The 21,475-nt window shown below is 45.6% G+C and overlaps 2 protein-coding genes across 3 annotated transcripts in view; one reads left to right on the top strand and one right to left on the bottom strand.

Moving 5' to 3' along the window:
* The window catches only part of 140up (RPII140-upstream gene protein), a 23,936-nt gene extending 17,028 nt beyond the window's left edge, over window positions 1-6,908 (top strand). Inside the window, exons 5-7 of one of the 2 annotated variants that reach the window (XM_089553133.1) lie at window positions 472-550; window positions 3,597-3,698; window positions 6,767-6,908. In XM_089553133.1, the coding sequence (XP_089409259.1) occupies window positions 472-550; window positions 3,597-3,698; window positions 6,767-6,827 (242 nt within the window). In that variant the 3' untranslated portion in view covers window positions 6,828-6,908. Of the gene's footprint in view, window positions 1-471; window positions 551-3,596; window positions 3,928-6,766 lie in introns of those variants that run through there. The other variant, XM_089553132.1, reaches the window with a different exon arrangement.
* twf (twinfilin actin binding protein) lies at window positions 6,871-21,475 on the bottom strand. The gene is made up of 8 exons (XM_089553131.1): window positions 21,098-21,475; window positions 20,496-20,573; window positions 20,335-20,385; window positions 15,790-15,917; window positions 13,302-13,634; window positions 12,801-12,951; window positions 11,466-11,587; window positions 6,871-11,237 (listed from the first exon to the last, which is right to left on the bottom strand). Exons 1-8 carry the CDS (start codon window positions 21,120-21,122, stop codon window positions 11,082-11,084), a joined length of 1,044 nt encoding a protein of 347 aa, XP_089409257.1. The 5' UTR covers window positions 21,123-21,475; the 3' UTR covers window positions 6,871-11,081.

Here is a 21,475-nt window from a genome sequence, read left to right as displayed (position 1 = left end):
ATATTTTTCTGTATTTATTAACACCGTTACCGATGTCATAGTTTACTCTTTGTACCTTTGTTCTTTTTCATTCTTTTTGTATGCTTACTTTCGTTTTTGTACTGGTTTTACAGAGATTGTGTATATTTTTTACTAATAACTTTTTTGTGTAAAATGTGTATGCCTCTGCATCCGCCCCTCCCCTCTGTAATGTACATTTGTACCCTGAGGGTATAATAAATAAATACCCTCCTAAGATCAGTTTTGTGCACTTATGTTCATTGTACTATTTCTCTGTATGCTTTGCGAGCTCTAACTAACATGTCTGCTGTCACATGTATGCTGCAGTGCAGATAAGCTTTACAATTTCAAGGCTGCTATCTCAACTCGAGTGCCCACTGCACTGAAACAGTCTCTCTGTGTCTTTCACTGCCATTACTGTGATGCACTGAGTTGCCATCTCTCTCTCCACCCCCCCCCTCCTTCCTACAGCACTTGCAGGCTTGTGCTTCAAAGCGAACATGGGACTCCTGGGCTCACTCGTTGGTGCCAGTCTCGGGGGCATACTAGGGTGAGTCTGTTGGGCGCCCATATTGCATCCGCACTGCTGGAATCAAGGGAGCTGCAGTATTTAGCCCCTTCAGAGGTTTCCTATGTGCTCATGAGAATTCGGGTTTGCCCACTCACACAGTATAGGCATCGGAGTACTGGAAATGGTGAGGGAATACATCTGTCCAGCGCAAGTAATGGAATCGCGAGAGTGAAACAACTAGGAGAATAAGAATAGGGTGATAGTGCATTTGGCAGGCACTGTCAAGTGGTGAATAGCAGTTCACCAGTATCCCTCTAGAGGAAAGTTGATAAAAGCTGCATCTTACTGGTCAAATGTTTAGGGGAAACCCCCAAGGTGGAGTAGATTTGTAATAAGGGAGTAATTACTCATTGTCATCCACCCGAGCGCAGCCGTACGGCTACAAAGGAAAGCTACACAGCTTTCTCAGAAACTTCGTAGTTAAAGAAAAATTCGTCCTGGTCCGGGGTTCGAACCCGGGACCACCGCTACACCGGAGCAGTTGCTCTACCAATTGAGCTAACCAGGACGGCAAGCTTATGGTAGGACGAGAGCGAATTGATCAATAGCTCGAAGTGGGAACTGTGTTGGTCAAATACGGTATGGCTACCTTTGTAGCCGTATGGCTACAAAGGCTGCGCTCGGGTGGATGCAAATGAGTAATTACTCCCTTATTACTGCATCTTACTGGTCCTCACTCGTGAGGCAGAAATGTGGAGGCTAACGAAGAGGCCTGAAATGAAACTAAGGATGATGCAATGAGCTGTGGAAAGGAGAATGATTGGTGTAATAACTCTAAGAAGCATGAAAAGAGCTTAGTGGGTTTAGAAAAAAAACGAGTTAACGATACCCTAGCTGAAACCAAGAAGAAGAAATGGGCATGGGCAGGGCATTAAAGTGGGAGAACAGTAATCGATGGTCACTTAGGGTAACGGAGTAGATTCCAAGAGAAGCTAAGCACAGCAGGATGCGGCAGAGAAGTTTGCAGAGATATGTTGGATGCAACTGGCATAGGACAGGGTTGACTGGATGTCATTGAAAGAGGCCTTAGTCCTGCAGTGAACGCATTTGTGCTACTGAGCATGTTGAGTTGCTTTGTACTTGCAGTCACTGTGGTGTGCACTGGTTGAGCTGTGTTTGCAAGTCCCATGTTTTTAATAAAACCAAACACCTCTCCTCTTTGCTGTATGTTTCTGGGTGGCAGACTTTAATCGCTTATGAGCAATAAGATGCCGAAAGGACAGCTATCACACCACACAGCTTAACTGATTTGTGTTGCCAATAAAAATAGGTGCGAACTTAAACTGTCGATCAGTGGTCAGCTCAACACCATCTGGCTCTCTGCAAAGAAAAAACCATATAAGTACATGCACTTTGATGTCATTGTCACATTCCTGTTCGCACTCTTACAAGTGCACTCTTACACTGTCTGACCTATAGCTTGTTGTTGCACAGGCCAACAGTCTGGTGACTTTCACTTCACGTGACTTTAGTAGATCCAGACAAAAATGTTGAGTTTTGATCCAAGTTCTTTCCAGCTTATCCAAGTTTGCTGTTTGAAATGTGGTGGACACCACTTCCAAGCATGTCATACTATGTTGGATGTCATTCATTAGTTCTGTGCTGCTGTAGTGAGTCAGTTTTCTTTAATGCGGGACACCACGTACATGCATTGCATTTGTTATAAAGAGTGCAGAGAGCTCTTTGTGGATGGGAAACAGCGTTTCTTTTTTTTCCATTGTGTCCGACGTTTCCATGTCAGATGGAACGGAAAGGAGGTAGGATGCATGCACAGCGCCAATTCCTTTGAGCCGCTGCGGTGGCTCAGTGGTTATGGTGCTCGGCTGCTGACCCGAAAGACGTGGGTTCCATCCTGGCCGCGGCGGCTAGAATTTCTTTGGAGGAGAAATTCTAGAGGCCCGTGTACTGTGCGATGTCAGTGCACGTTAAAGAACCCCAGGTGGTCGAAATTTCCGGAGCCCTCCACTACGGCGTCTCTCATAGCCTGAGTCGCTTTGGGACGTTAAACCCCATAAACCAACCTAAACCAACCAATTGTAATAAGGGAGTAATTACTCATTGGCATCCACCCGAGCGCAGCCATACGGCTACAAAGGAAAGCTATGCAGCTTTCTCAGAAACTTCGTAGTTAAAGAAAAATTCGTCCTGGTCCAGGGTTCGAACCCAGGACCACCGCTTCACCGGAGCAGTTGCTCTACCAACTGAGCTAACCAGGACGGCAAGCTTATGGTAGGCAGAGATCGAATTGATCAATAACTCGAAGTGGGAACTGTGTTGGTCAAATGTTTGAGAAAGCTGTGTAGCTCTCCTTTGTAGCCGTATGGCTGCGCTCGGGTGGATGCCAATGAGTAATCACTCCCTTATTACAAATCTACTCCACCTTGGGGGATTCCCCTAAACATTTGACCAACACTGTTCCCACTTCGAGTTATTGATCAATTCACTATCACCCTGCCATAAGCTTGCTGTCCCAGTTAGCTCAATTGGTAGAGCGACTGCTCCGGTGAAGCGGTGGTCCCGGGTTCGAACCTCGGACCAGGACGAATTTTTCTCTAACTGCGAAGTTTCTGAGAAAGCTGTATAGCTTTCCTTTGTAGCCGTATGGCTGCGCTCGGGTGGATGTCAGTGAGTAATTACTCCCTTATTACAAATCTACTCCACCTTGGGGGATTCCCCTAAACATTTGACCAACCAACCAATTCTTCCTGTGCTAAGAACCCGCTGCAGTGGCTCAGTGGCTAGGGCACTTGACTACTGAGCCGAAAGACCTGGGTTCAGCCCTGGTCTGGCGATCGCGTTTCGACGGAGGCGAAACTCAACAGCTGCCAGTGTGCTCTGTGATGACAGCACACTTATGCCTCCACTACTTATCTCGGTTCTCCATTGCGAGGACAGGTGTGTCTCATAACAGGAAGCCCTGCATTCAAGTTCAGCTCATCACCTTTCATACAAGTCTGTTCCTGCCCATGACAGACATTAACTGACGATCTGACTGCGTGTTGTCCTTCTCCTTCTCTCTTTGCAGGTTTGCCGGAGGTGTACTTATGAGCCTAGGTACCAAGGCATGTGGGGTGACTGTGCAGGAGTTTCGGTACTGGCAGCATAGTTACTGGATTCAGGATTACAGGTGGGGCTTCCAGAGTACTGGTTGTAATGGCCGGAACAAATCAAAGCTTGCTTGTGAGCTTCGCGACGCATTCCGTACTGAATTGCAGTGCTATGCAAGCAACAAAAGCTGCGCGTCCTCATCGCATATCAACTCTGCACTGCTTGAAGCCGTGGTATTATGTGAAAGTCAGAATATTGCACCATACATTATGTGCCGTCTTTGTCAAAAGTAACCAGGTTGCATGGTTTGCTTCTAGCTTGTATAGTGGGGCCCTTGTGGCTTTCCTGAAGTTCAAAAGGTATTGGAGGGTAAGAAGACCCCCAATCTTTACCTTTAACGACCATTTCAGCTTGAGGGAAGCCGTAAGGGCTCCACTGTACGAGCTAAAAGCAAACCATGCAGCCTGGTTACTTTTGACAAAGGCGGCACATATTCTGTCAGTGTGCGTTGAGTTAGCAGAGTTTTGAGTTCCTTTGCATGAACGGGAAACACATATTAAAGGATAGGTGAAATGGTTTTTAGAGAATTCAAGATTCAACAATTTGAATCTATTGAGCTTTTAGGTAAAGCATGTAAAGTAGTTTTGCGCTAGCATTTAAAATGGTGACATAATCACCGATTAAAACCGTGACGATGTTCAGGCTTCTCTTCACTGTGCTGGAGGAGTGTGGGGAAACTCGTGGCGACTTCATTGTTGCCGAAATCTCAGATGGCCGCTGCCTTTGCCTATATGCTTCTGTGCATCTTCCGATGCCGTCAAACAACGCTTTGTGAGCTTCTCCTTCGACGACATTTGTTTTTCTCCATGAAACGACAGTTTCTTCGCTGGAAACTTAGCACTGCCATACTTGACGTCATCACTATGGTCTCTGCCTGTCGCTGTGCTCTGCAGAGAAGCCTGAACGCCGACGCCGCTTTATTTATTTATTTATTTATCATCATACCCACAGCGCCATTGTCTGGCATTACAGTGGGGGGGTTGAAGAAAAAGTACACAAATTGCACCTCATGCAGGTGGTTATAAAAAAAAGATAACAATGAGATAGAAAGAACACGGAATTATTATACATAAAAAATGTCACAGCATGGAAGAAAATTAATCATTTGATAGTATGGACACTACTTCCTCAGGCAGCTTGTTCCATTCCGAAACCGTTTTGGGGGAAAAAAGATATTTTAAAAAGCTCAGTCCGGCATCTGTATTCTTTAACTTTAAGTGGATGATCTCTTCGTAAAGACACGTAATCAGGGTTGGCTATATATTTGGTTCTGTCTATTCCAGTTCTAGAATGAAATATATTATGAAATAATTTTAAACGCAGAACTTTCCTACGTTTTTGAAGGGAGTCTCAACCCAAAGATTTTTCCGCGGTCGTTACACTAAAATATCGCCCATAGTTATTGAAAACAAAACGAACAGCCAAATTCTGAACTCTTTCTAGCTTTTGAACGTCAAGAAAGGATTTCGGATCCCAGACTGTGCAAGCATACTCAAGTATGCTTCTAACATTTGTATTATACAGCAGTTCTTTCTGTGATTGCGTCCCCATTTGAAGTGGTAGCGCAAAAAGATTTTGTGTGCTTTACCTGCAAGTCTCACACATTCGGCTCCTTTTCAAACTCATCGAATTCTAAAACCATCTTGAGTTGCCCTTTAACAGGTGTGAATGGAGCCAATGAGCATGTTGTGAACAAAGTGCGAGACAGAATATAGCTTGACAAACAGTCTTTGACACAAGCAGCCTTAGATGCTGCCAGAGCGTGTGGTAGGGGCCCCGAGGCATTTCTGGCATGTCATTGATTTGGGATATAGAAGAGTGCGATGCTTTTCACTCTGTGGAGGTTCCATGTATCACTTGTGACGCGGAATCCCCAGCACGTCGCCTGTTGACAATTCCAGTGATGCTAGATGGCGTGCATAATTTTGAGGGAGACTGCACACATTTCATTTAGTGTATTGGCACTCCAACATGTGGCTGCGATCTGTAGTATGTGTGGTGGCATCTTGTGATGAAACGTTTAATTAGATTATGAGTCACCATCACTTTGTCTATAGTCGGATGCTACTGAAGAATGAAGCGGCAAATTACCCTCAAAACAGACCCTCCAACCAATGGCGTTGACCGGTTTTTGTGATGTCGTGTTTAACCCCATCATGCTAGCACGGTTAATCAGTTGTCATGCGGTTAAGCCCATCATTCTAGCATGACAGGGGACTAACCAGGACACCATGAAAAGTGGCCGACCCCATTGGTTGGAGGGTTTCCTTTGAGGGGCATTTGCCGCTTCATTCTAAAGTTGTGCGAGATCATAGTGGTGTTGTGCCTACCTCCTGTCATGAATATTTTGGAACTGCAATGTTTTGACACAGTGACAGTGATGTGAAATAAAAGCGCAAGCTGTCACTGCCTTTTAATTAAAGCAGGAGCTTCTAGCTAGAAAAGTAAGGCCTTGATATTAGCATAGTTTTAGGCCATTAGAATGATCACTTTCGCTTCTATGCAGGTACATCTCGATTAATCGATTCTGAGTCATTTATACTTTTTATATTTTTCCTCCACATGAAAGGCCTTTTGTAGCCGCTTCTTCAGTAACCTCTTCCAGGGCCACCCACAAGTCAAAGCAAACTCTCACGTGCTTTTATTTCAGATGAAATAAACATTTTACTTTACATAGAAAATGATGCGGGTTTTTGGTTCTGTTCCGTGGTGTGTAGGAATTGATTGATTGAAGGTCCTTTATTAAGGCGAAAGCCCTTAGTGCCTCATCGTTGTCGACAGAGATGTCACACTTTTCAGTTGGTCGAAATGGTTACGCCGTCAGAGCGCGCGGATTTGAAGTAATGCGTTCACCCACGGATGCCTGACGGCCCCTTCTGGAGCAGACGACAACTAATAAAAAATAGTTGTCGTCCGCTCCGACAGGTGGCGTAAGACGTCCATGGGTGAACGCATTGCATACCTCATTACTGCGAACACAAGCAGTGCGCCAGGAAGGGCTTTCACCTTGAAGCACTTTAGAGAGCCAAAGCGCCCCGTGAATTTTTTTTTGAGGGGAAATCATTTTTCTTGTTCTGAACTTTGCAGCGAGAAGAAGGAAATGTGGAGAAAGCAAAGAGAAGCACAAGCAGCAGCGCCACCATCATGACACGAGGCGAAAAAGTGCTCCATAGAGAGACTTGAGCATTAGACCCTGTATAGATCCTTTTATTAAAATCACATTCATGTTCCTGGGTACCTCATTTGCAATACAAGAAGCGGTTCTTTGCACAGTGCCACGAAGTGCGTAGAAATCAACACGTCTACTTGTTTCTTGATCTTCTAGGAACCCCAGCAGTTGAACATGGTACCGAAACCCTGATTGGTAAAAAATAAAATGTCTCGTACATAAGTTTCTTATCCGTCTTGAACTAGTAGTGAGCGATTTTTGAAGCTGAGTTTTGCTGTGCTGGAATACTGTTCACGAGATGATGTTCTGCCTGCCTTTATATGTCCCTTGTGTCTTGTGCACCAGGACTGAACTTAAGGGGGGGACGAGGGTCTTAAAACTGACCTTTTTATTTGTGGCTAGAATCTGATGAAATTTTGCACACAGATGTGTTTTTCTCCCCTTATTCCAAAAATGTAGTCATAATGAACTGGTGGTCTTAGATCAAAAGTTATCTTGAATTCTAGAGTGTAATTAGGTAATTTCTTACGCAGCCTTAATGAACTTTCTCATTGCATTTTGTTGCTTTTATTTACATGAATTGATAGTCAGAGTTCCCATACCCAATGACATTTACTTTTTTTGTTTAGACCACATATAAATAGCAATTTACAATTATCTTAACGAGTTGCACTGTCAAATACTGCGACCTTTTACTCTCAACATAGCATATCAGAAGGACATGCCTTTAGAGAAAAACGAAGAATGTCATCGGGTATCGGAACTTTCTGGCTATCAATTCATGTAAACAAAAGCAACAAAATGCAATGAGAAAGTTCATTAAAGCTGCGTAAGAAATTACCTAATTACATTCTATACTTTAAGATTTAAGACCACCAGCTCAAATATGATTACATATTTGGAATCAGAAGAGAAAAATGCATCTGTGTGCAAAATTTCATGAGATTATAGTTATAAATTAGTTTTGAGACCCTCGTCCCCCCTTAAGGAGACAAAAAATGATTGCAGCGTGCATTGCGTGAACCCACCATTAGTAACGCAAGGCACTGAATAGAGGATATACCTCTACTTGTTTTGCGACCTTGTTACAAGATTACTAGTGCTCGGGCTTCTATCCTGAAATGTAAACCGTACTACTAGTTTACACTGAATGCAATTAAGCCACTGAAAAGTACACCATTCTAGATTTTACCATTAGATGCCACAAGCTTGGTTGCGACTCTTCAGACAACTGTGATCACTAGCCCTCGGTTGCATGTTCCTGTCTCTGCAAATCAAGTTCTTTCCAGAATTGCTGAATTTTCATATGTATGTCACTATGTGAGGACATCTGAAACAGTGAGAAAAATTTTTCAGCTACAAGAACTGCACTAAAACAGCCTATAGCCAGTTTGTGAACTTGCTTTCGAAATCTCTGTTCAGAACCACAGGAAAGCAGGAAATGAGAATAGGCTTATGTGGTTGGTTAACTGCATGTGCTGTTGACAAATACTAGTTTTGTCAGTACCAAATGAACAGCTTTTATAAATAAGTAGCACCAGAGTTTAACAAAAGTATGATACAAATGTGTAGCAGCTTGAGAAACCGATGGCATGCTCAGAGTTGAGCCAGAGCATGCCCATTTGTAACCAAATCAATGGGGGTGCAAGTCCACGAACACAATGAAGCACTAAATTTGTGAGCCATGATAGGGCTAGTGTTTGCAAAAACAAGAAAGCAATGACAAAGGTGCAATGAAAGACTTAGCAAGCACTGAACATTCTAGATTCACAGTCTCCTTATGACCTTAGCCACACTCTGAAGCAAGCAGCCTTCAGCCCATTTCTTATTTTTAACTGTGCTGTGGTGGCAGTGAGTTTTTTAAGCATTGCAAGGCACTGTTCCAGTTGCAGCAGCACTTACTCCCAACTTCCAACCGAACATCACCGAAAAAAAAGAAAAAAACACTAGTGCTACAGGTTCTATAAAGCGGTGTGGAACTAGGTGGGTCAAGGAACTGTAATTAACCACATAAGTACAGAGAGTGTCAATCTGTACTACGGTGAACACTTTAGGGTTAGCACATTCGAACAAAACGGTCTACTGCAGTTTGCATTTGCAAGGAGGCCAAATAAAATGCATGGGTAGAGCAGGCCCATCCATTCTTCTATCTTTCCCAGTCACTTTTATTGGAGTAAGCGATTGTCATGCCAGGAAACACTTGTTAGTCTTGTTCAGTCAGCACGAAAGCAGTTACTTTCATATTGACGCTATCTACATGAAGTATAAATTTGAGATCTCATCCTGGGAACTAACATAGAGTCACTTCAAACAGGTTAGTTGGTTGTACAAAAAAAAGTACCACCATACCCACTTACTGCATGTCCACTGCATGAACCTCGCCGAGTTTAGTCCAATTAAAAAGAAAACAAAGTGTCCTGCTCTCGCCTGTTACCCCCACTGCCTACTCTCTGCTTTTGCCAACTATAGACTTGTCTGTCTGAAAGTCCGGCTATCTAGTAGCTGCAAATGGCAGTAACTACAACAGCTAGCCTCAATTTTTAAATTATTTACACTAGCATTGACCAAACCAAACCACAATATTAATGTGCTGGATTGGGTTGACTAAATACTGAACCTCTTAGTTGAAATTGGTACCAGCTCGACCATTTTTGCCACAAATAATCTCCAGAGATGTGTGCAAAGCCGGACTAGGGTTTGCACCACGCAATGGATGCATGCAACAGTCCTACAGCACACTTTTAGGACGACTTTCTTGGCGAGATAGGTGCAGAGCACATTCTCACTACCGCCATCACAACCGCAAAACAAAGTCGAGTCAACTGCAGAACAAGTGCTCAGCCAGCATTCCCGAATAAACCCAATCCTGTGCCACTCATGGCCAGCATAGGTCGGCATTGTCCACTGTATTCTCTGCCACCCTCGACTAAGTTTCTACTCCCTATGAGCCTGTTGCACACAGTGACACTGGCCAAGGCATTTTATTCATTCTTTTCAGGGCTGCCTCAACATACTACTTGTCCCCATGGTACCTACTTCTTGGGCATGCAACTGGGCATGACATGCAACTGGCATGACGTGAGACTGGGCATGACGTGCGACTGGGCATGACATGCAACTGGCATGTCATGCCCAAATTTTGGTTGCTTGACATTACTGCAGCACACCGGTAGAAATGTCGCACTGTCAGAGTACAGAGTACAAATGCATTCTGTCAGCTGAACATTTTCACCTTCTGGCACACTGCACACTTCTTTTACATGTGTGATGTCATGTGTCCCTTATCACAGGGCTGTTTGTATTACAGGCCTTCGAACTCCAAGAGCAAGGCTCACTCGGGTAGGGGGCAATCGTGGCTAAATGCACGCAATAAGGGGGGGTTCTCTAGAAGTCATAGTGCCCAGGCATGACACTGCACAGGTCAGCACAGACATACAGTTTCATCAAAAAGTATGCAGGCCAATTAGCGTACAAGCTAAGTCATAGGCACCTGTGGGGAAGTGTCCTTGCTGCCCTTGGAAAAGCGAGTTCCTAGAGTTGGCAGGGGACTTCTATCAGTTCCTACATCTTTTGCGCATCCTGGAAACATCTACAATTATGCACAAGATGGCCTGCAAACTTTTGATGGAGATTGAAGCTTCGTGTAACCAGTAAAAGCCAGTTCTGGCTGCCAACTGTTCAGTTGCATCAGCAATGGCACTGTGTACAGGCAATCACCACAAAGACATCATCTGTGAAGAAAGTTGCAGTTTTAAGAAATAAAAAAAATGTCCATCACTCAATCAAGGCAAACACTCTTAGATAAGTTGTCAGACCTTCGGGACCGGGTTTTTTTTTAGCCATTCTTTTCTGAACCGATATAATAGTTGAAGAGGTACACACCATATACAAACACCACTGCAACCATGCATGGGAGTGGGGCAACAAGCGAGCCAACTGTACAGACCAGAGCAAGGCATGTGACAACCATCCCTTTGTGCCTAGACGCAGTTTTGAGTGTTGCATAGACGGACACCGCTTAAGTGTGCACGCCGAAGAAGCACATTATGAGCTGCGTGCGTAATAATCTTGAGAGCCAGAGCCCATGTTTTTGCACCAGGAAAGGAGGTCCGGCTTCTTTCTGTCTGACCAGCACTTCTTCGAGAGGCTGACGCTCAACAGCCACCACACCTCACAGCCTTGCCACGTAAGAGACAATACACAGAAGTCCATAAATACGGGGTGGTGCCAGCGTCAGTTCTCCGGCTCGGCGGTGCGAATGAGCCGCCGGGCCCCACGATTGGCCGGGCCCTTTGGCTTGGCAAATTTCTGCTTGCAGATGTTCTGCTTTGGGTGCAGCTGGTCGATCAGGAAGGCCTCGTTCAGCTCACTCGGGTCATCAATTTCAACCTGGCACAGAAGAGGGAAACGTCAGAATGAAAACTGAGCACGCCTGTTCAGTTACATATCTTACGCAGGTAACAGTAACCAAAACTGCACTGCCTGCTTCATTTTGTCCTAATACTATGCTGATACAATAGCAGACTGGTTTTTCAGACTGCAACTGATCTAGTCACCATACACAGACCGTTCCTCTGTCCCACTGTAAGAGCAATTACAGCGAGCACTCCGACTCACCTTCTTGGTGATGGGCACCCCAACCTGCGTCTCGATGGTCTCCACGAGCGGGAGCTTGCAGCTGGAGTAGAGCATACGCTCCTTGACGGGGCACTCGCTGCCCGCTATGGAGTAGACGAACACTGCACACATGCAGGCACAAAACGGAGTGAGGAATGAGCAGTGAGAGAGACTCTACTTTCAACACATGCCAAAAAACTGCAAAGGAAAGTACAACCTGACATGTTCCTTATGCTCGGACATAGAATGCTACAGTTGTATAAAGGGCACAGTTTGAATGGTACCGCACACTACTGAAGCTATTACACTGATATCGTTTACAGAAGTGCGTGGGTTGAGGTTCATACAACATCACTTATCGAGCTATATAAAGCTGAAAAAACTGACATAAGGCACAGTTTGAATAGTACCGCACACTACTGAAGCTATTACACTGATATCGTTTACAGAAGTGCGTGGGTTGAGGTTCATATAACATCACTTATCGAGCTATCTCAAGCTGAAAAAACTGACATAAGGCTCAGTTTGAATAGTACCGCACACTACTGAAGCTATTACGCTGATATCGTTTACAGAAGTGCGTGGGTTGAGTTTCATATAACATCACTTATCGAGCTATATCAAGCTGAAAAAACTGACATAAGGCACAGTTTGAATAGTACCGCACACTACTGAAGCTATTACACTGATATCGTTTACAGAAGTGCGTGGGTTGAGGTTCATATTACATCACTTATCGAGCTATATAAAGCTGAAAATGACTGATATAAGGAACAGAAGCTGCACACTTCCATTCAGCAGTCAAAATCTTTACCCCTTGTCACTAAGTGAAATTGTCAGCCCGTGCTCGTGGACAGTTGAAGCGAGCAGTGCATCGCGACACAAAACGAAGTCTTCACTTGCATGATGTGTTAATATCAACATTTGAACGCAGCAGCAGTTTCCTCATTCTCAACAATGATCTCAGGTCACTCGGAGCATGAAGCTTTTGGCACATTTTGCCAACGACTCCTGTTATGTGTGCAACATCATACCAGTGGGGAATGTAACGTAACTACATGTAGAAAGCATGCAGGGAATCCCGTATGATGTGTGTGCAACCATTTATGCAGCCACGCCTTGCACATCTACTGAGGCCAGCAGCCATTTATGTCAGCATGGCATGTGGGATGCTGGAATTCATTATGACAGATGTGCATATGTGTGTGTACGTGTGTGTGTCAGGGCTGAGATGCAGAATTGCATGTGTCATTCTAGGGTTCCACACAGTCTCAACTTCTCACAAACATCTCTTCCCATCAGTGCAACTTCTGAGAGCAGGTGACAGGTGCTCACCGATGCTCTTGAACTTTTCCCCCTGGTGCTTGTGGGGGAAAAGGAAGAGGTGGTAGCGGGGGTGGTCGCGGGGAACACGAGATGCCAGCCCCTCCACTGTGACATTGTCGCGCACCTCCAGGTTGATCTCCTCCTTGGACGGGTCGATGCTCTGCGAAAGCAAGAACAGTGCTGAACAGGGGTGCAGGTGAGCACACGTATTATAAATGCGTGTAAGGGCTGCACCCGTGTATGGGCTGCACCCCGTTTTCCCGAAGGAAATGTTTAAAAATAAATAAATCCGTGTAAGGGTTGCACCTGAACTTTCCATGACCCAGACGGGACCATGACCCTTTAAAGAGTGCAGTGAAGGGATAATCGGCTGATATCAGCAACTTAGTGTCAATATCAATTTCTGAGCAGCGAGTAAATCAGTGCAACGCTCCACTTGCACAAACCTACAAATCCGGTTTCAATTCACCAGTGATCACACCACTGGCCACCGTGGAAAAGAGCTCTCACCAACTGAACGTAGGAGACATCGCCGTTCTTGAGGTCGAACAGGGCCCCGACTGCATCGTCAGAGATGGGGAACTGGAGGCCACGAAGGGTTTGGTGCCGTGAGTCGACGCCACCTGTCGCTGATGCCTCTCCGCGGCGGATATGGCGAAGCTCCTTTTCCGCCTCTGTCAGTGGAGCAGGTGACGTCTCGTGCTCCGAGGCCAGCACCCGTCTCACTCCTTGAAGGCGCATTTCATCGCGCGATGTGCCAAACAGCTCGTGCGTGATGTTGCCACCGCCAAACTCCTTCTTGAGCGTTGCTTTTGTTGACGCATATAACATCTTCTGGCGAACCTGCGTGAATACGGCCTCGTTTCATTAGTTCAGCAACTATTCACTCTTAGGAGCCAGTACGCTCATGTAAGGGCTCTATGACTCTGCCGAGAGAGTTGCGTTGTTGTATGCTACAGGTGGGATTAGCCTTGCTTATTCTGCCGGCAATTGCTCTACCGTAGCGTCACTTGTATGTTAATAATGTCCTAAAACCGGTCAGATCTGCCCCGCTATGCTCGCAGTCACTTATAATAGTACATATTCCACTCCCGCAGTCACCACCTATGCACACATTCACTCACAGCAGAACATAATCCACTCCAGAAGTCACCATCTATACACACATTCAGTCACATTAGAACAGCCGCTACTTCGATGTCATCCGAGCAAAGATCGGCAACGCTTAAAGGAACGTGGGATTTCCCTTATTATGGAAAGCGCGGCACTTCCTGCAGGAAATGACTTTACGCTTCAGTTTTTATGGGCGACATATCCAGTCAAACATCCAGCCTGCCATTTCTCTGCCTCTAAGGTGTCCCTCTGCTCTTGGCTTAGGCGAGTTTGAAATGCTGTCAAACTCAGAATGTGCTCCTGGATATGCACCGTGCAATCACGCTGACAAATGAGGAAAGCTTGGTCAGAAAGATCAGGCTGCCTGTCAGGGGCAACACTGGCCCAAAAGAACACGTAACTGTCACCACTAACGTGAATCAACAATTCATTGCTGCAGACATCTCAAAACTGTACCCTTGTTTGGCCACATGTGACACACCAACTGTGGCAACAATGACCAAGCTGCTCTTTGACCTGCAGAATAATTCCTTGTGCACAAGTTGCAATGCTGGAAAGGCTTCATTTAACTCTTTCCGTACCGCGCCCGTAGAGCATCGTTAGCCCGCTAACGATCATTTCATGCCCTGATTCCAGAACCTTCTGCGTTGCTAATGGCCATGCCGCAGGTATAGTTTGTAGGCAAGGAACCAAAGTTTTGTTTCAGATGTAGTTTTCTTTTGTCCCTTGAAGGGGCACTTTCTAATGTGCTGCGAAGAAATAAAGATGCGGACCTGTGCTCATGGCCCGCCATGTTGCCTGCAGAGGACGCCTTCACTGCTCGACTTCGGAGCCTTCCGCATTGCTTACAGGCATGATCTGGCTTGTAGCCGGAGAATTGAAGTTTTGTTTCCGATATAGTTTTTTTTTGCCCCTACAAAACTGCATTTTTTTTTAACACGCTCCGAAGATGCAGCAACATCAAAGTCGCTTGGCAGCCTCCACATACGTGCCATGCGTTCTAACACATAGCAAATCTCAGGACTCCATTTCGTCTGCGAGTGATTTAATCGGTGACCTGTGCAACGAACCTGAAAATGTTGCAAGGCCCTAAGATGATTGAATTTTCACATCGGTGATGATGGAAACCAACCTGAAACACAAGCAGCCGCGCTCCGATGCACAACTATAGGGCTTCCAGTTATTGTTTGTAGCAAGAATACTATTCAAGATCGAAATGATTTTTTTTTTTCGAGATAGTGGCCAATAGAGTAACAAACATTTTTCATATTTCAGAAAATTTTTAACATTTTTTTCTTTTTAGATGCAAGCGTGTCTTTGCTAGTTTTGTTCAACTTTTCCGAAAATCTCGTTTTTAGCAAATAAAATTTTTTGTTGCAACATGAAATTTGTTGTTTAAGCTTATATGAATGGAAAGCACCTTTATTCAGCTCTGTTTTTGGATATTGCAATAAATATTTAATGCAATAGTTTTTACAGAAAAAAAAAAAAATGTACTGTAACCTTCAGAAAATGGTCATTTTCCCCATGGTATGGAAAGAGTTAAGGAGCACAACAAAACTGCAGGACTGTCTTTTCAGTGCGAGTAGATTCCCGACTGTGATACAGGTATAACACCACCACGAACCTCCAACACTGCTTGCTGGCAATGGCCACAAGTGCAGCCCCAACAGGTGCACACATGGTCTCGCCACCTATAGGAGTACAAGCACAAAACTTTGTTGTGTCTTAAGCACAAACAGCTTTGTACTGGAATCAATCATTGCTTGACAGCTTTCCCCTGGCAGTGCTGACTTGAGAACATTTCTTGAATACCAGAGGCCTTTAAAAAAAAACTGACATAACACATGAACTAAGCGCAGATTAGAAAAAAATTTGGACTTACAGGCGAATCATCAGGCGACCAGCTGATGAAGAGCCAGTCATATCCGTTGGGGCACGTCGAATCAAGCCGGTAGAAAAGGTAGCAGGGCTGGCCACGCTCGAGCAGGGGAAGTACAAGGGTGTCATAGTCTGCATCAGGGATATAAAAAAAAAAATGCTAGCCAACGCAATGGTTTCCATATCTTGTACTACACGCAGAACAATCCTGCCTTACTGAACAAGGTTGCACTGCTATAAAAAATTCAGGGGGACACTTTGTTGACCTAAAGTGCGGAGAGGCGAAAGCCTTTAACGCGGTGTTGCTGCTTGTGTCACTGATGTGTGGTTAAGGTGTTAATGAAGTACACAATTTTTTGTGAATCTTAACCCTTTCGCTGTCGGGTGTTTCTGCCCGTGACGCACCCCCAGTGTCGCACGCTTCCGGGATGATGGTCCCGCTGTTTCAACATCAGAATCTGACGATGCGGAACTCGCCTCTTCCTCGGATGAGACGCTGTCGGAGTCCAAATCTGAGCTCGGCTCGTATTCAGAATCGGAAGAGCCACCGCTCCAATGCGCAGAGGAAGGTCCCGCGCGGTCAGCCATATCCGAAAGTAACCACGCGCAGCGGGGGTATGCTTTCAGTGGCCCGCAAAACGGAGAGAAATGGGACGCTGTGTAATAAAGATGAGAGAGGGAGATGGAAAAAGGCTAAAACAAAGTTAGAGGAGCTTTACGTTTGCTGCTGCCAGCCGCAAGCGAGGGTGCGACGAGAGAGCGAAGCGAAAGCAGCGATCGAGTCATGTGTCGGTTTCTTTGACTCTCGGAGTGGCAACGGTGCGCGCCCTTGAACTTGAAGCGCCGTAGCTCACACGCCGACAGAAGAAAAATAAAAACCTGCAAAACAGCGGCAGATGGCAGAAAAACCCTTGGACCCATAACTACAGAGGCTAGAAGGTTTTCCTAGTGTCGCGACCAGGCCGGCGCAGCTGAAATAACTTGCAATGCTCAAGGCAGATGGCGCTGCCGCCCGCTGGCGTGCGGGCGGGCGCAAGAAGCCCCTATGGGTAGTGCTCGCTGGTTCAGTCGGTTGATCGTGTGTGGGTTGCTATCACTGCTTTGACAAGGCGTTAAAGTGTTAAAGACGGTGCAAACACTGGCATAGGTTCTCTTCTCATTTAGATTCGACACGGACTAGCTGTAACACCGACAGTGTGCCGCGGCAGGAGCAAATGCAAGCGTCACGTCGGGCCTCACCTACTGCGCCGTAAAGAAGCGTAAAAACGCATTTTGTACATGATACCGAAATGAGAAAAGGAAGCGGCACAAATTGCAGGGTGGAACGTCTTTATTACACAAGGTTCCATGACAACAATGTACTAATGCCTTTTTTTGTGCGAAGTGCCCTGTGCAAGGCTACTGACAGCGCCTCATTTTCAGCAACTTTTTCTTTTCTCGCTGCGCGCCGAGCTCTTTGTTTACCGACTCTACAAGGAAATGCATCCTAGTCAAGGCGTAAAACTTGACCACTTCTGTCGTAATTCAACGTCCATGCTCCGCGCAGCCCACACCTTGAAGCTCACGTCCCTGAAGAAAATGCAGAAAGCTGACCATGCTATCTGCGTGTAGCTCATTGCGGCTGAAAAACACCGTAAATGCGTCCTCAAGCTTAGCTATGAGCTGTTCAATTGGCCTTGATGGATAAACTAAGCCTCCATGGTCAAAATTTCGAGTAAGTGAGGCATTGTTGTTTGACTCGGCTTGCAAAGACGAAGTGCTGAAACAAGTTGCACATTCGGGGCAAGGAAATCTTTTAAGGATTTTTCTTACAACATACCCAGCTACATAAAAAATTAGTCTGCTGTCACTTTTTTTTGTCTACAAAGCCCTGATGATCGCTCAGGCTGCTGTGCTCCTCGAGCAGCTCTGCAGCAGAAGCCAAGTTTCCGCCATCCAGTAAATTATCGACAAGTTCAGTTATTCGTTCATTTTTTTGGGGGGGAACATCAGATGGTTGCAAGAGGGCAGTCACGACTTCTGCAGGTACGTTTGCTCCTTTTGGAGGCTTTGCGAGGCTGTAGAAAGAAAGGTTGTTGATAATTGTCAAAAAATGCCCCAGAGTTGGATGATCATTGCAACCGAAGCACTGGCGCACAATCCCAAATACATTCTCGATCCTGTCTTGGCTTAGGTTTGCAGTCAACAAGTACTTGTATTGCAGCGACGTGGTCAGGTATTTTACAAGCGACAGTGTGCTTTGCAGCGTTACACGCAGCCCAAGGGCAGTTCCTGCACTTAAAAAGCCGCCACCATACTGTGCAGCATGTTCCTCCCATTCCTTGAGAAAAACAATGAACTCATTCAAAAACTGTGCACTTCTTGAATCAGCATGAAGGCCTTTTGATGGGATTCTAGATGACAAACCGTTCAAACAAACCGTTCTGTCGGTTCGATGTTTCTGACGTTGTCCCTTTGCAAATGGTCCCGGTAAAAGAAAATACCCTTTAGTACTTCCTGACTGAACAGCTGAAATGCAAGGTTTACACGCATTTTTTCGAATGCGTTTGGATGCACATGTGATTGTGTGATGTGTGGCATCACCTTCAATGTCACAAATCGCCCGCGCGCACTTGCCAACTGGCTGGGCGAACGGCGCGGCTTGCATAGCGCGCCAAAAGCCGCACGCCTGGCAGCTGCAGCGCCACCTACGCTGTGCATCCAAACCGGTTTCACAGGGGCCCCTTGAAACGGCGGCCGTTCACGACACTAGGAAAACCTTCTAGCCTCTGTACCATAACCACACACGCGCGCGTCATGATCCGGCGAACGCGGAGCGACCGCGCCACTCAGCAAAGAGAGAGGGGTGGGATGGCAGACGCTCCGTACTCTTCACTACACGTACCAAAACAGTAAGGGGCGAAAATACAAACTTGTAGAAAGATTCAACAGATGGCGCGGGTAGTCCAAGAGCGTCAGCTTTGCGCTCAAGCGCGAAATTTTGAACGCACGATAGAGAACGTACCTGTACGTCAGTGACACTGTGGGGGGGAAGCGCGAAAACGTACCGGTACGTCCGTGACAGCGAAAGGGTTAAATGCTGGAGACACTGGAGGGCGTTTTGGAGGCATCCGTCTGATTCGACGCCTTTCTGCAAACACTCTCCAGCGTCCTAGACAACGAGAACTACATATGCATTGGCAGGAAGTAGCGTAGCCATTAGCACGATCGGCTGCGAACGGAAGGATGGTGGTTCGAATCCCATTGAGCACAAAGATTTTTTTCTGGTCTGACTTGAAAAGCGTGATACCTCTGCTGACAACCTTCTGTCAACAACAATGAGGCATTAAAGGCTTTCGCCTCAAAAGGAATATACTTGAAGGAGTATAGACATCACATTTTGACTACAAGCTTTCTTCTTTACAATGATGCGCATCCCTAACTGCCTGAGTCGCTTTGGGGCAATAAACCCCCATAAACCAAATCTTTACTATGATGCCCTATATGCTACTATATATGGATCTCCACTTGGTATTTCTGTATGACTGATAAATAATTTATAATTAAATTTCTTCTTGATAAAGTTTAGTTCAATTTCATCAACCAAACAATGGCTGTAACGTATATAAAGTGTTTAGGTCATGTGAGACATGAAAAAAAGGAACTGCAATATAACTGTTGATACGGAGTTTTAATTCACTACAATATTTAAGCTAACCTGCTTCGACAACTAGAAAGACAAAAACTTTTAAGCGGTGACACTGCAGTTTTTTCCTGCCTCAAAAGAGAAACGCGCCTTGCATGTCACCGTCAACGTTTTGGTTTCATCATGTTCGTTGTCATTTTAGTTCTGAAGCAGGTTGGCTTATGTGTTTTATTGCATTAAAACTACATATCAGCAATTATATTGGAATTTTTCTCATGCCTCGCACGACCTAAACACTTCGTACACGTCACAGCCATCGTTGGGTTGATGAAACCAAAAAATAAATATGATCAAGAAGAAGTTCAATTATAAATAACTTTAGCGGTCGTAGGATAATACCACATGGAGAGATATGTATTGTAGTGTCTTACGCATCATAGCAAAGAAGAAAACACGCAAGCAAAAATTTGGAGTTTGTACTCCCTTAACACTTGTAAGCTGAAACGTCACAGCAATATTCCAGTACACCGCTGTTCAAGAAACAATGCTATCTTAAGCGGTGAAAAGCACCCGAGCACCATCGGTCCCGATACACAAGAATCAGAAAAAGTCTCCATATGGTCTCAAAGCTGGGCATATGAAATTCACCGGGCTAACAAAATAGAAAACGAAAATTACAAGAAAAGTTTGCAACAATTTTGGCAAATTGTCGCAGAAATATGCTACACTTGAAATGTTAGCTGTATATCTCAATTACTTGCCAAGACCATATTCCACTGCTTGCTGCTAATCAAATGTTTCTTCTTCACTTTTGCCAGATCAGGACGACTGTGCTTAGTAACTAATTGCAACCAAGAGTTACGCTTAAACCCGAGTCTCCTTTCCACCCTGGACCGTAACAACAGTGAAGAATAGTGCTCTTACCCCGTTCCCAGTTGTCCTTAGGTGGCTTCTGGTCGACAAGCGTTAGTTGCTCTGAAACAAGGGAGCAGCGAACGTTTCAGGTCATTAAAAACCAGCCCAGCCATCACAGCTGTGCAACCCACTAACCCAACAGTTAAATGGAAACCAAAAGCAATACTTGCCATCAACAATCGACACTTTGAAAACACGGGCGCTACCGCTACGGCACTTTCCGAAGAACTTTCTCAGCTCCTCGTTCGCTGCAAAAAAAAAAAAAAAAAAAAGGATTTGTTTTCATTTCACTTCCGACCGCTGCAAACGCCTCTTACAGGCTGTGTTTACAGTCAGGAAGATCAAAACGAGATGACATGGAATCCAAAAAAAAAAACAACAACAAAAAAACGAAGGGTGTCAACTACAATAGACGCGCTAGTTAACGATCACACGCGAAGGAAATCAGGTGCTTGCATAACATATGCGAGACATTAAAAAACGGTGGCAAGTCGTACGTGACAATAGCAAGTATGCAAACAAGCAGGTAATAGGGGCACCCGACGGTCGCAAAGTACTGATTTTAGGTGGATGCCAGCATGTTGCAGCACACCTAAGTTTATTTCTAGCACTTGGCTTTGCTTTCGCCGCTGCTGAGGTCAAGGGCACGCAGGCTTTCCATCAAAACGGACGCACACAAGCAGTAGTTATGCCACTTCCAGGCCACCCAACAACACAACCAAGTTAAAGACCCTACCCGAGGGATCACAGGGCCAGAAACATGCTCCCTTACCTTGTATTCCGGTTTGGTGAGACATCCTGGTTGCGCTCCCCTCCTAGTAGGGCGGGATTTTTTGTTATCACAGTCCTTAAAACACACCCTACCGGATATTCGAAGCCGCCCCTGCAGGTCGCCGCGAGCACGTTTCACTTTACACACAGGTGTCTCAGGTCAAATCAGGTGTCCCGAGTGGAATACTGCTGACGCTGCATGCGGAGGCGTTGAGGATGCAGCCAATTTCGAGCGCAGCGGCGTCGTAGGACTGTGACGTGACGTTCAAGTCCACACAGCTCCGATCACGACCAGCCGCGCGTGGCCTGATCAACCCGATCCCGAACGCTGCTGCCGCTCGTGCCGCTGGCCGAAGCAACGCCACCACCAGCTGCGCTG

Source organism: Amblyomma mixtum, chromosome 7 (genome assembly GCF_055824585.1).
Source record: "Amblyomma mixtum isolate Tamu chromosome 7, ASM5582458v1, whole genome shotgun sequence".
In the NCBI taxonomy this organism is placed as follows: domain Eukaryota; kingdom Metazoa; phylum Arthropoda; class Arachnida; order Ixodida; family Ixodidae; genus Amblyomma; species Amblyomma mixtum.
The sequence above is the reverse complement of the archived record's forward strand: the minus strand, read 5'-3'. Positions and strand labels throughout refer to the sequence as shown.